General features: G+C 50.1%; 1 protein-coding gene across 1 annotated transcript in view; it reads right to left on the bottom strand.

The window, feature by feature from the left end:
* Positions 1-13,627, bottom strand: part of SORL1 (sortilin related receptor 1) — a 607,546-nt gene that overhangs the window by 60,254 nt on the left and 533,665 nt on the right. The window contains exon 32 of the mRNA XM_086949665.1: positions 6,287-6,461. Coding sequence (XP_086805791.1) covers positions 6,287-6,461 — 175 coding nt within the window. The remainder of the gene's footprint in view (positions 1-6,286; positions 6,462-13,627) is intronic.

Raw genomic sequence — 13,627 nt, 5'->3', positions numbered from 1 at the left:
CAGAGGAACAAGATCTCCAAGGCATCCAGGGGCTGGGCAGGGTCCAGGGAGGCAAGCACGCCCCTGGTAGATTCGAGTCAGGAACAAGAACATTTTTTCATGGGGTCACAGCCCCTTTTTATACATAGAAATAATTTGTCTCCAAAGTTGCAGGCAAGGGGTGAACCAGATGCAACTTGTTCTGGAGCACTTTGTTTTGCTCAGACCCTCTCCCTATTCACAGGACATGCCAGGGACATCAGACACACCACAGGGTGTGGAGCCAGCATTGTGGAGGGAAGGCCTAGCCATATTCAGGTCCCAGGTGCAACTCCTCCCTGCCATCAACATGGAGATCTCCACATTCACCACCGGGCAGACCCATCCGGACTACTGGAGCCAGGCACACTAGCCAGCTCCAGCCAATCACAAGCCAGACAGTCAATTTACATTTACTGCCCAGACATGCCAACTTCTACAAGTGGCACTTCTCAACTGGACACAATCAATCTGGACACATAATCGCGCAGCAATTAATTGCCCGAGTTCGCACATACCAAACTCGACCCTGCACTCCCCACACATTAGGAACTACTATGGACACACATATCCCCCTGCATTCCTATGGGAGAGCAGGCCGCTCTCACCACACATACACAGAGAGCGCATGCACTTTTCACTTTCAGTGAAATAGTGCGCAGAGGCCTAAAATCACCAACACCAGGTTACAGAATCAGGCTAGGAAAATGAAAAAAGTTTTGGGGTGAACCTGCCAAAAAGGCCAAGTCCAACAGCCAGCGTGACCGATTGACCCAGGTGGAATGGAGTCACCACTTTTGGAAGAAATATGGCACAGGTGCGAAGCACCACCTTATCGAAGAATGTCATATGGTAATGAGGTTTGGATGACAAAGCCTGCATTTCATTCACCTTTCAGGCAGATGTTATCACCACTAGAAAGGCTGTCTTGATAGTAAGCAGCAGGAGGGGTCATTTGTGTAAAGGCTCAAAGAGAGCACATATGAGATATGTGAGAAACAGATTGAGATCCTACTGTGGCATCATAAAGGGCGTAGGTGGAAACATATGTAAAAGCCCTTTTAAGAACCTATTTACCATAGGGGATTTCAAGAAAGAGGGTTGGTCCAGCAGCTGTGAGAAAGCATTCAGAGCAGAAAGATAACCCTTAAGAGTACCCAAAGCAGTGCACTGCTGGGCAAGGGTAAGAATAGAAAGAAACATATCAGACAAAGAAGCAGAAAAAGGATCAATAAACCTTTCTGTACAATAATTGTCAATTGTTTGCTAACGGCAGGCGTGTACAGTCTTAGTGAAGAGCCGCCAGGCTGCCAAGATTACATGACATACGAAAGCTATCAACTGTCACCATTAAATCTTCACGCAAAGAGGCAGAGAGTCGAAAGGTTCGGGTGGAGGACACTCCCCTGCTGCTGCGACTGAAGATCCTCCTGAAGAGGCAGCCAAATCTAAGTATTGAGGCTCATTCGAAGAAGCTCTTGATACCAGACTCTCTATATCCAGTCGGGAGCGACAAGAATGAATTGGTACCTGTTGTTCTTGATCTTCTTTAGAATTCTGGGCAGAAGTGGTATAGGTCGGAAGGCATACAGGAGGCATGAGCTGCACTTGTGACGAAAAGCATTGGTGAGCGATAGCCAGCTTGAAAACTCCTGCGCACAAAACTGCTCACATTGGCTGTTCTCTTCAGAGGCGAACAGATCTAAACAAGGCTCTTCCCACTGCTGAAAGAGACCTTACGCCACCTCAGACTGGAGACGCCATTTGTGATTTGCCAAGCATCGACGGCTGAGTTCGCCTGCTCTGGCGTTTAGAGACCCTGTCAGGCGTTGAACCACCAGGGTCATGACCTGCTATTTCAGCCACGTGCAGAGGTTTAAGGCCTTTTGACAAAGACTCCAGGACTCCACCACGCCCTGCTTGGTGCAGTACTACATGGCGATCATGTCTGTGATCACATGCAGCAACTTCCCCTTCAAAGGGGGAAGAAATTCTTTCAATGCTAGCCAGATCGCCCGAAGCTCCAACAAGTTAATGTGGAGCCCCGACTCCACCGGAGACCTGTATCCCCTGATCTGCACCTCTCCCAGATAATCGCCCCATCCCAGGAATGATGCATTTGTCACTACTGTGAGATCTGGTTGCTGAACAAAGAGGGTCTGCCTCTAACATAATCGCAGTTCGTTAACCACCACTGCAGGTCTTTTGCAGTTCCAGCAGAGATCTGGACCGCATCAGAGAGATTCCCCTGATGCCGCGCACTGGAACTTCAGGTCTCACTGCAGAGCCCACATACGCCATCTGGAGTGATTTACCAACTGCATGCAGGAAGCCATGAATCCCAGCAGCGTCAGAGTCATTCACACCAAAATCCAGGATAGAGCCCGAAACATTAGTATCATAACCTGAATATCCTGGATTAGCTGCTTGGGAGGTTAAACCCTAAACTACACTGTGTCCAGAACAGCTCCAATGAAAGGGAGCATCTGAGAAGGAGTCTGGTACAGCTTCAGCATGTTTATAGAGAACCCCAGGAAAAGCAGAAGGTCTGCAGTTGTCTTGAGGTGGGAGAAGACAGCCTGGGGCGAGGACGCCTTCAACAACCAATCATTGAGGTAGGGGGAAGACCGACACCCCTAACCTGCATAGATGAGCTGTGACCTCCGCTATCACCTTGGAAAAAAACCCCGAAGGGTGCTGGTAATGCCAAAAGGCAGCATAGTTAACTGAAAGTGCTCATTGTCTACCTTGAACCGCAGTTAACACCTGTGGGCTGGCCGGATGGAAATGTGAAAATACGCATCCTGCAAGTCCAATACGACCAACCAGTCTGCCTGGTCTAGGGCAGACAAGACCTTCACTAACATGAGTATCTCAATTTTTCCGTTTTGAGGAAGAGATTGATGGTCCGGGGGTCCAAAATAGCCCGTAGACCTTTGATCTTTTTCGGTATCAAAAAGTAGCGGGAGTAACAATCACTGCCTACTTCTGAAAATGTAACCTTTTCTATAGCTCCCTTGGCCAGGAGAGTTGCAACTTCTTCACTGAGTAATAACAGATGATCCTCCGCCACCCATTCTTGAGTTGGCGGTAAAGGAGAAGGAAAAGAAAGAAATGGAAAAGCCAGCCCGAATGGTCAGCTAGACCCCTTTGTCCAAGTAAATGGACCTCTAGCACAGGAGATGATGTTGAATTCTCCCTCCAACTGGAGTGACATGGTCTTGTAGATCCAAACTAGGAATGTTTGGAGGCTGCATCTGCCGGGGGCTAAGTGGCAGACGTCTTTTGGCTACCATTCCCACAAAGTCAAAATGTACCTTGTACACGTCCTCACTTAACTTGGGGAGTCTGTACAGGACCCTGGCTGGGATATGGCTGACGTGGGTGATCACCCCTTCCGTTGCCACAAAAGGCGCAAAAGGTAGACTGGTCACTAGGTGTAACAGAGAGGCCCATGAATCTGACCATAGCACGAGATTCCTTGAAGCACTCCAAACCAGAGTTTGCTTTCTCATCAAAGAGAAGAGTCCTGTCAAAGGGCACGTCCAAGAGGCTAGCCTGGTCATCACCCGAGAAGCCAGATGTTCACAGCCAGGCGTAGAGCTGTAAGGCCGCCGTTGACGAAACAGCTCTATCCAGCGAGTCAGTCGTAACTAAGCCACACCTAATGGTGAACTTTGCTACATCTCTCTCACCTTCCACTGCATGTGAGAGCACGGCCGGGGCTTCCTCCAGGACTTGTGGCAGCAATTGCGCAACCATTTCCCATAAGGTGCGTGAGAAATGGCCCAATAAGCATGCAGTGTTGACCAACTGAAATACAAAGCAGGTGGAAGAAAACATATTTTTCTCAAGTGCCTCTAGTCTCCTGGATTCCCTATCCGTAAGTGCGGAAAGGAACGTATTATGGGATGTTGTAGCCTGAACCACCAAGCTCTCAGAGGTGAGGTGCAGGCTGAGGAAACTTCGATCACCCAGCTCAGGGCGACGGCGGTAAGCTATTGTCCTGTTCATAGGAGCCCCTGTGCTAGGGTTGGACCGCATGCTTAGAAGGACATCTGTCAGTGCTTCATTTGGGGCAAAAGGGGTTCGGACAAGGAAGACCCAGGTTAAAGCACTTTAGTCAAGATATTAGTCTTGACCTGCACTGTGGGCACTCCAGGTCCAGGATCTCTGCTGCCCTCCTCACCACCATAGCATAAGACACCCCTTCCTCTTTACCCACACTAGGTGGAGAGAGCAACCAGTATTGGAGATGTGTCCAGTCCACTAGCCTCTCTAAGCTCCTCATACTAGTCCAATTGCTCACAAGGAGCACCCAACTTGTGTTCCAAAGGGTCCAGAGACCCCCCTCCCATTCTTCTCCAATGCCTGAAACCTCTTCAAAATGAGCAGGCAACAACGTAGAACCTCTGGGCTCCGTTGGTGCCAGACCCAACGTCCACTGACGTTGATTCGAGTTGTCAGGTATCAGAATCGATTTGGAGCCGATGGCATCAACGATGGGGCTGGCGCCGGGGAAGGTTGCGTTGGCACAGCCGGCGCTGACCCGAAATCTGATCGATGAGACCTCCACCAGTGCTGGGGCCGGAGCCGGCGCCGGGGAGCCTGGTGGGACCTCTTCCAACCCCGGGGGTACTGAAGGCACACCAGAGGGGTGGGCGCACTCAAATATGTGGCGCATGGCCTTATAGAATTCTTTCATCTGAGCGGGGGTCGGTCAGGCTCCCGGAAATGGGAGGAGGCTCAGAGTCGTACCCAGCAAACATTCTGCAGAACTTTGCTTAGAGCGTTGATGCTCCTTACCTATCTTGTCAACTGACAACAGCCCATTTGGATTTATTCGTATGCCAATTCTGAGTGTCCAGCGGACCTCAAGTGCGAAGAACTGGACTTGTGGCAGCTGGAGCAGTCCCGCGACCCTTTCTTCTTCAAACGGGACCAGGACCTCTGAGGAGTTAAGCTGGATGTTGACTGCCGGGCCACAAGGAGCTTCATGGATTGCTCCCGCAAGGCATTCGGAGCCATGGCACGACAGTCGAGCACAACGCTGAGATGTGGTTGAGCTTAAGACCCCACAAACAGACCACATAGGAGTTGGTTACTGACATGGCACAGTGACAGGCGCACATGGCTTGAAACCTACCTGTCTCTGTTCATCCCTCGACACACAAGAAAAAAATCTCTTACCAAAACTTCGAAAAAAGCCTGTCAAAAAAAGACAGAGGGGTAACTGGTGCGGAAAGAAAAAACTGATGCTGCCTGTCTGGGTGGCGCCAATTTAGGTGACTGCAATGTCACAACCAACGCCAACAATGCCTGCAACATCACATGGAGCCCGACAGCCACCTGATGATGAACAGGTATACTGCTCACGCAAAATGTTTACGGATCCAGTCTGATGACTGGTAAATTCAAAGGTAAGAAATCTGTAGCTAGAAGCCTCTATCAGATTCATATAATCTGATGGAGGCTTTTCACAGAAAGAAAAACACTAATTGACATTAATCACAATAATACTGAATCAAGAAACACCACGTTATTAAGAAAAATGGCTATAAAAATCTAATTGTGGAGAAAATCTGTATACATATCTATCTTGCAATTTGACCTGGATGGCAAAAGGCAATTATGTACACCTCTCGACAAAAACAAATTCTAAATCGCATTTCCAGCAAGACTCGAACTCACAGTTCAATAGTGCAAACTGATCTCTGCTGTTCAGGCATATACCATTCATCCACTATGAGCAAACGGATAGTTGCTGGCGTCTCCAAAGAAGAGTTCATGGTGCAGTATTTTAGTAAGGGTGCCTGGGCTGCAATGGCTGAATTATGTAGTGTGCATGGCCATACCATTACCAGGAGGGACAGGGTCAAAAATATGGTGCAGGCAAACTAACATCTAGTGACTGGAAAGTGACCCATTGTGCCTACCAGTAGCTGAGACTGCTTCAACATTTCCCAATCATTTTTTGTGTTGTCTTGCAATAATTTATTATGAATGTGTTTTGTTCCTTCAAATTAATAGTTGGACTGTGGCCAGTTTCACTGTTCCTTTCTGTACTTTATCTTTTGATACCTATGCATTGTCCCACTTTGTATTTTCTCTACCCATGCTCACTTTTAGCTCCATATATTTAGTCCTTCTGATAAAGCCAAATGGAATCAAAGTGCTGTATTTATCTACTGTAAATAAAACAAAACAAAAAACAGACAAAATAAGTTCTCATCAAATTTGGAATTTGACTGTCCAATTTTACCCTTACCAGTGGTGATCTTTATAGAGGATTCCTTGCTCATGTTCTTTAGTTGGACAGTTACACTATATTTTCCGCCAGGTTCAAGCTTTCCAATGGCATATTCCACAGTACCATTGCGCGTGATCACCTTGAAATTTTTATCAGTCTTTCTTATCAAATCTTTTACTGTAAGAATGTAGATCTGAAATCATTTAAAATATTAATAGGTTAATATATGTTAATACGCATTATTTTCACTCGAAAAAAGTATCCATCATTACGCCTCTTGAGAAACGTCTGTAACTGTGTTAGAACAGCAACGTTTGCTTATTGACTTACAAATAAGGCGGCAAATCTGAAATTTGCTGGCTTAGAAAGTCAAAAACAATAACAGTTTGTGGAAAATAGTATAGTGACAACAAGCCTCACTGAGGTACAGAAAAAGAAATAAAAAACATGAAATAGCGAGGAAATCAATGTGTTCAGAAGCTGCAGTGCATATAAGACTTTCTGTAAATTAAGCTGCAGGAGTTTGCTCTTGGAAGAGCCTAAAACATGATAGATTCAAGATCCAATTAGGCAGTACCAGTTTCCAAAATTATGTTGAAAGCATTAAGACTTGTCAGGAATAGTTTCTTGGCTGACAGGAAGATCTGCAATTAGGAATAATCCACCATTTAAACTAATACAAAAGTGCTGCAAAGTCAAACGTCTATCTAAAGGACGTGGTCTTAAAGACCATCCATTGTGCCTGGCTAGGTGCAATGCAGAGTTTGAAAGGCTGTAGAATGTAGCCCACGGGCTGTAGAAAAAGGCATAGCACAGCTCCATTTTGAACTTGTCCTAAATTTGGCACTGGCACGAAGGTATAGGTGAACAACAGTAAAGCGGGCTAGATGGACAGCAGCGTTTCGTGGACAACGGGGAACATTAGCACTGGATAGAAAAAACAATCCTAACAGACAAACCTGCACTAATGCACAAGTTACTACTTGTGTAACGATATATCTGTAAGAGACATTAGTTAGTGATAGATTCCTTACCTTAGAATATCCCCAGGCGTCAGACTGGATCCGCAAATTTTTGCGTAGCAATACCCCTGCGCGTCAGTAGGCGTCATCTGCGGCTCCGTGTCAGTCGTCGGCGTCGTTAGCGCCGGAATGACGTCGGAGTACTTAGACGCCGCCCATGCGCGCTGACGTCAGTTCTGAAACACAGCTATTCCGCGCCAGATACGCAGAGCCATAATAGAACCAACAATGGTGCCATGAAACTAGGGCCTTAAAGGGGATGACCTTAACCCTAGATATCGGTTCGCAGAACGGGGAGGATGGGTGGGTCGGTAAGGAATCTATCACTAACTAATGTTTCTTACAGCTATATCGTTACACAAGTAGTAACTTGTGCATCTGAAAGAGACACGTTAGTGATAGATTCCTTACCTTAGAATAGATACCCCAGCAATACCAACCCCGGTGGTGGGTCTGCGAACCAATATCACACCAGAAAGTCCTGGAGGACGGAACGGCCAAAGAAGCCCTCCCTCCGGACTTGACTGTCCAGGCAGTAGTTTCTTGCGAACGTGTGCAGCGAGGCCCACATAGCTGCCTGGCAAATGTCCTGTAAGGGGACTCCTCAGCCCAAGGCAGTTGTTGTTGCCGTGGCTCGAGTGGAATGAGCAAGTAATCCAGCAAGGGACTCCTTTTTGGCCATGGAGTAACATGCCTGAATACACAAGATGATCCACCGTGAAATGGTCCTCTTGTGTACTGCCTTTCCCTTCTTCGCGCCCATGTAACCAACAAAGAGTTGGTCATCCACCCGGAACTGGCGTGTGCGGTCTAGGTAATAGGAGAGCGCACGTTTTGGGTCCAGACGGTGGAGCCTCTCTACTTCTTTCGAGGGATGCGAAAGCGGAAAAAAGGTGGGCAAGGTAATGGATTGCCCGATGTGGAAGGCCGTGACAACCTTGGGCAGAAAGGAAGGTCATGTACGCAACACCACCTTGTGCGGATGAACAGAGAGGAAAGGTGGAGTAGAAGAAAGAGCCTGGAGCTCACTCACGCTCCTGGCAAAGGTGATGGCAACCAGGAAAGCAGTTTTCAGGGTGGGAAGACGGAGAGGACAGTTATGGAGCAGCTCAAAGGGAGCACACATTAGATAAGTGAGTACAAGATTCAAGTCCCACTGGGGCATCACAAAGGGAACAGGAGGGGACATGTGTGTGATGCCCTTCAGAAATCTATTTACAATAGGGGACTTGAATAAGGAAAGCTGATCAGAAAGCCTTAAGAAGGCGGAAAGAGCAGAAAGGTACCCCTTAAGAGTGCCTAGAGCAGAGCCCTGCCGGGCAAGGGAAAGAAGGAAGAGTAGAACTTCAGAAAGGGGTGCAGAGAGAGGGTCCACAGCCTTTGCTGTGCATCATGCCACAAATCTGTTCCACCTGCAGGCGTATACCGACTTTGTGGAGGGACGCCTGGCTGCCAGAATGATATCGCAGACTTCGGGAGGCAAGTGAAATGGCCTCAACTGCCGCCGCTCAATCTCCAAGCTTGTAGGTGGAGACTGGACAGGTTCGGGTGCAGGACCGTCCCCTGCTGCTGCTGCTGCGACAGAAGGTCCTCCCGAAGAGGCAGACGAATCAGGGGATCGACTGACATGCTGAGTAGCTCGGGATACCAGTATCTTCTTGCCCAGTCCGGAGCCACAAGGATAACCTGGGCCCGGTCGCGCCTGATCTACTTCAGCACTCTGGGCAGAAGTGGTATAGGCGCAAAGGCGTACAATAGACCGCAACTCCACTCGCGACGAAAAGCGTCTCCGAGCGAGTGCCGCCTTGGAAATTCCAACGTGCAGAACAGATGACATTGCGCGTTCTCTTCTGTGGCGAATAGATCTAACGAAGGCTCTCCCCATTGCTGAAAGAGGCCTTGCGCCACGTCTGAGTTCAGACGCCATTCGTGATCCATCATGCACCGACGGCTGAGTTCGTCCGCCCTGGCATTCAGAGAGCCTGCCAGGTGTTGAACCACCAGGGTCACGCCCTGACGTTCCAGCCACTGCCAGAGGCGCAGAGCCTCCTGGCAAAGGGTCCACGACCCCACCCCGCCCTGTTTGTTGCAGTACCACATGGCGGTGGTGTTGTCCGTGAACACCTGCACTACACTCCCCCGGACAGAGGGGAGGAATGCCTTCAGTGCTAGACGAATCACCTGCAGCTCCAAAAGGTTGATGTGGAGCCGGGACTCCGCCGGAGACCAGAGGCCTCTGATCTCTGCCTCTCCCATGTGGCCTCCCCAGCCCTGGAGGGACGCGTCCGTCACAACCACGTGCTCCGGGTGGGGTAGGGAGAGGGATCTGCCATTGACCCAATCGCGGTCCCTGAGCCACCACTGCAGTTGTCTCGCAGTGCCCTCCGAGATCAAGACGTGGTCGGACAGGTTGCCCTGATGCTGGGCCCACTGAAACTTCAGGTCCCACTGCAGAGCCCGCATCCACCACCGGGCGTGATGCACCAGAAGGATGCAGGAGGCCATCAGCCCCAAAAGCCGCAGCGTCAACCTGACCGAGACTCGGGATAAAGGCTGAAAGATGGGAATCAGAGCCTGTATATCCCAAACCCGCTGTTCGGGTGGGAAAACCCGAAACTGCGCCAAGTCGAGAACTGCTCCGATGAAGAGGAGCTTCTGAGAGGGACGCAGGTGCGACTTCTGCACATTGATGGAGAACCCCAGCAAATGCAGGAGGTCGGCCGTAGTCTGGAGGTGGCGGATGACTGTATGGGGCGAGCCCACCTTCAACAACCAGTCGTCTAGGTAGGGGAAGACTGATACCCCTAACCTGCGCAGATGAGCTGCGACCACCGCCATCACCTTCGTGAACACCCCTGGGGCGCTGGTAAGGTCGAAGGGGAGCACGGTAAACTGAAAGTGCTCTTGGCCTACCGTGAACCGCAGGTAACGATGGTGGGCCGGCAGGACGGGGATGTGAAAATAAGCGTCCTGCAAGTCCAACACTACCAGCCAGTCTTCTGGGTCCAGGCCAGCTAGGACCTGAGCCAAAGTCAGCATCTTGAACTTCTCCTTCCGGAGGAAGCCATTGACGTTCCGCAGGTCCAAGATAGGGCGTAGGCCCCCGTTGCCCTTCTTTGGTACCAAAAAGTAGTGGGAGTAACATCCACACCCTACTTCTGGCCCAGGAACGCGCTCGATGGCCCCCTTGGCCAAGAGGGCCGTGACTTCCTCTTGCAGAAGTTGCAAGTGATCCCCCGACACGCGGTGGCATTGCGGTGGCATGGATGGAGGGGTCGCCTCGAAGGGGAGGGAGTAGCCCCTTCGGACGATCTGCAGCACCCACCTGTCCGATGTGATAGTGCGCCAGTGGGAGTGGTGATGGCGAACCCTGTCCCCACTGGCGTCACATGGGTCTGAAAACTCGGAAGGTTTTGAGGCGGGTGCTGTGGAGGGAGGTGTGGACTGGCCTCGCAGTTGTCCCAGACCGCCGCTACGGCGGTTTCCACGGCCGCCACCGCGCTGTTGTACATTCTGCGGCGCGTGGCTGGCAGCACGTGTGGGGCGCCCCTTCCGTGGCCACGAAAAGAGCGAAAGGCACCCGATTGCTGGCGTGGGGCTGAGAGGCCCAAGGACTTGGCCGTTGCCCTGGAGTCCTTAAAACGTTCCAGCGCATGGTCTGCCTTGTCGCCGAAGAGGCGACTGCCATCGAACGGCATGTCCAGGAGTGTAGCCTGGACATCAGCCGAGAAGTTGGCGGACCTCAACCAGGCGTGGCGGCGAACCGCCACCGTCGTCGCTATCGCCCTGCCCAGTGAGTCTGTTGTATGCAGCCCACACCGGATAGAATAACGCGCAGCATCTCGCCCCTCCGAAAGGGTTTGGGCGAGTTTAGCCCGGACCTCCTCCGGACATTGTGGCAGCACGTCCGCAACCGCGTCCCACAGAGTGTGGGTGTAGCGGCCTAAGAGACAGGCGGTATTAGCAGACCGCAGCCCTAAGCTCACAGACGAGAACACCTTCTTCCCGAACTGTTCGTATCTCTTGGATTCCCTGTCGGGCGGGGCCGATGGGAATGCGGTCTGGGAATTTGAGGCCTGGATGACCAGGCTCTCGGGGGTGGGGTGGGTGGACAAAAAGCATGGGTCGCCCGGGGCCGGGCGGTAGCATCTGGCCACGTTCCTATCCACAGGCAGACCTGTGGCGGGCTTGGACCAAGTGCCCACAAGAACGTCACACAAGGCCTCATTGGCAGAGGCTCGCTGGAGCTTGCCTGCGGTTTGAGGACCTCGGTGAGGAGGTTAGTCCTCACGGCTGCGACGTGGAGCTCAAGGTTTAAGGCATTGGCTGCCTTCGTCAACACTACGCTATATCTAGACCCCTCCTCCGAAGCCACAGTCGGAGGGGAGACAAATCCAGTGTCTGGCGATGTGTCAAGACCACTGGCCTCCCCAAGCTCGTATGTCCAGTCCTGTTGAGACTGGCACTCCCGTGCCAGAGGGTCCTCGGACCCCTCTCAATCTTCCTCGTCACCTGTGTCCTGTAAAACAGGGTTAGTAGACAGGGCCTCCTCATGGAGATAAAAATCCCCAAAGGCCGACGGAATCGGCGCCAGAGTCGGACCGCAGGAAACATTGGGGACGGCGTCCACAGTGGGCGACACCCGTGGGGCCGGCGCCGGTGTGGTCGTGAGGTCGACCGGCGACGACCCGGAACCGGATCCAGTGTGGTCCTGCGGCGCCGGGGCCGAAGCACCCGATGGCGTTGGTGCCGACGCACCCGACCCGCTAGGACCGGAGGCGCCACGGAACCCGACTGAGGAGGAAGGGACCTCATGGCCGCTCGATCTTCTCCGACTTCGCGCCGTGCCCAGGGACCCGAAGGTGTGGGGCAGGCGGTGACGTCTTCAGTTCCCAGTGAAAGCTTTTCACAGGGGCCTGAAGACAGTGTAGCTGTGGGACTAATACACAGCCTAGATGTAGTCACACGATTGAAATAAACAGTGCCACGAAACCCTCAAAGAAGGGAATTTTCCCGAAATGCATTGGGTGACTGAAAATAAAACGTGGCATAAGGAAACAAGGATTCTCCTGTGTTTTTTGCAAAAGCTTAAGGATTGAAGAGATGGATATAATGGATTGAAGATAAAACAGAGTAAAGAAATAGATGAATAAAATGGTGAAAATTTGGAATGTATAAACTTATGGATTACGAATTTAATTAATTAAATTCATTAAAATAGGTTGTGCAGCTAGATGGAGACAAAGCTGTGTCTCCTTTACGTTCTTTCATTCATTTGCAGTGCAGGTGGGCGGAGCACGGAGAGCGAGCACGCCGACAACGAGCCAAATGGTAGCAAAAAGGAATGTTGGACAAACATGAGAGAAATAAGGTGTGCATCTCTCCACCATTATTTTCATTGAATGCAATTTCGTTAATTTCATAAAGCAAAATAAGTGAAATTTCCAATATTACACAAATTAATCAGGCGCAACTCACATTTTTCCCAGACCTAGTTCCAAGGTATTCCTTCCCTAAGAGGGCTTGGAATATGAACTTTTTTGCTAGAAAGGAACTCGCATCACTGTTTGATTACTTTCTGGATTTCATAAGCATATACTTGGACTCAAAATACCTCTTCAATTATGGCTCTTCCTTCTGGTTGTTGGTGGTATCTACTATCAAAGGTCAAGTTTTCAGACATTTTGATCTGGGTGCGGATTAAAAAATATTTTTTAAAAAGCACTTGAAGAAGCAAACCCTCACTAATAATTTTCAGAAAATAGTGGACACGGAGACTGAATAGCATCTGCTAACAGTGTAGCTTGTCATGTTGCTATCCATTTCAAGCATGCTATGTTGTCAAGCATACTATGTTGTATATTATGATTCACAGCAATGTAGGGGAAAGGGAGACAGTTCCCTGCCTACACTACACTACACTGCTGTAAAACAGCAAGCAGTAGGTGGGGTAAACAATGCTGGGCAAAAGAAGTGGCACCTCCCATGTAAACAAACAAGTAGTGGTGGTGATACGTGGAAGCAACCGTACAACATATACTTGTCACACAGTAAAAAGTCCTCAAACCGAAAAAAGGGTTTCAAAGGGCACTGGGAGCGGCTTGGGTAAATCCAATATCAACTAATGGGTAATGTCATAACCATGAAGAAATAAACTAACAGCTTCTCCTGAAAGTGCTCGCTGGCTCCCAAATGAAAAAATAATTCAATTCAACGTGCTAAAGTGCTGTGAGCTGTATACAAATCCTTCGTAAATTGACTCAAACTTCAGTCTGACCAGAATTCCAAAATGAAGGAGAAAGAAGAACAGGAAGAAAACTGTGAAAGTTCAGTCACT

This window comes from Lissotriton vulgaris, unplaced genomic scaffold (genome assembly GCF_964263255.1).
Source record: "Lissotriton vulgaris unplaced genomic scaffold, aLisVul1.2 SCAFFOLD_911, whole genome shotgun sequence".
Classification (NCBI taxonomy): Eukaryota; Metazoa; Chordata; class Amphibia; order Caudata; family Salamandridae; genus Lissotriton; species Lissotriton vulgaris.
This window is presented reverse-complemented; position numbering and strand designations above follow the sequence as displayed.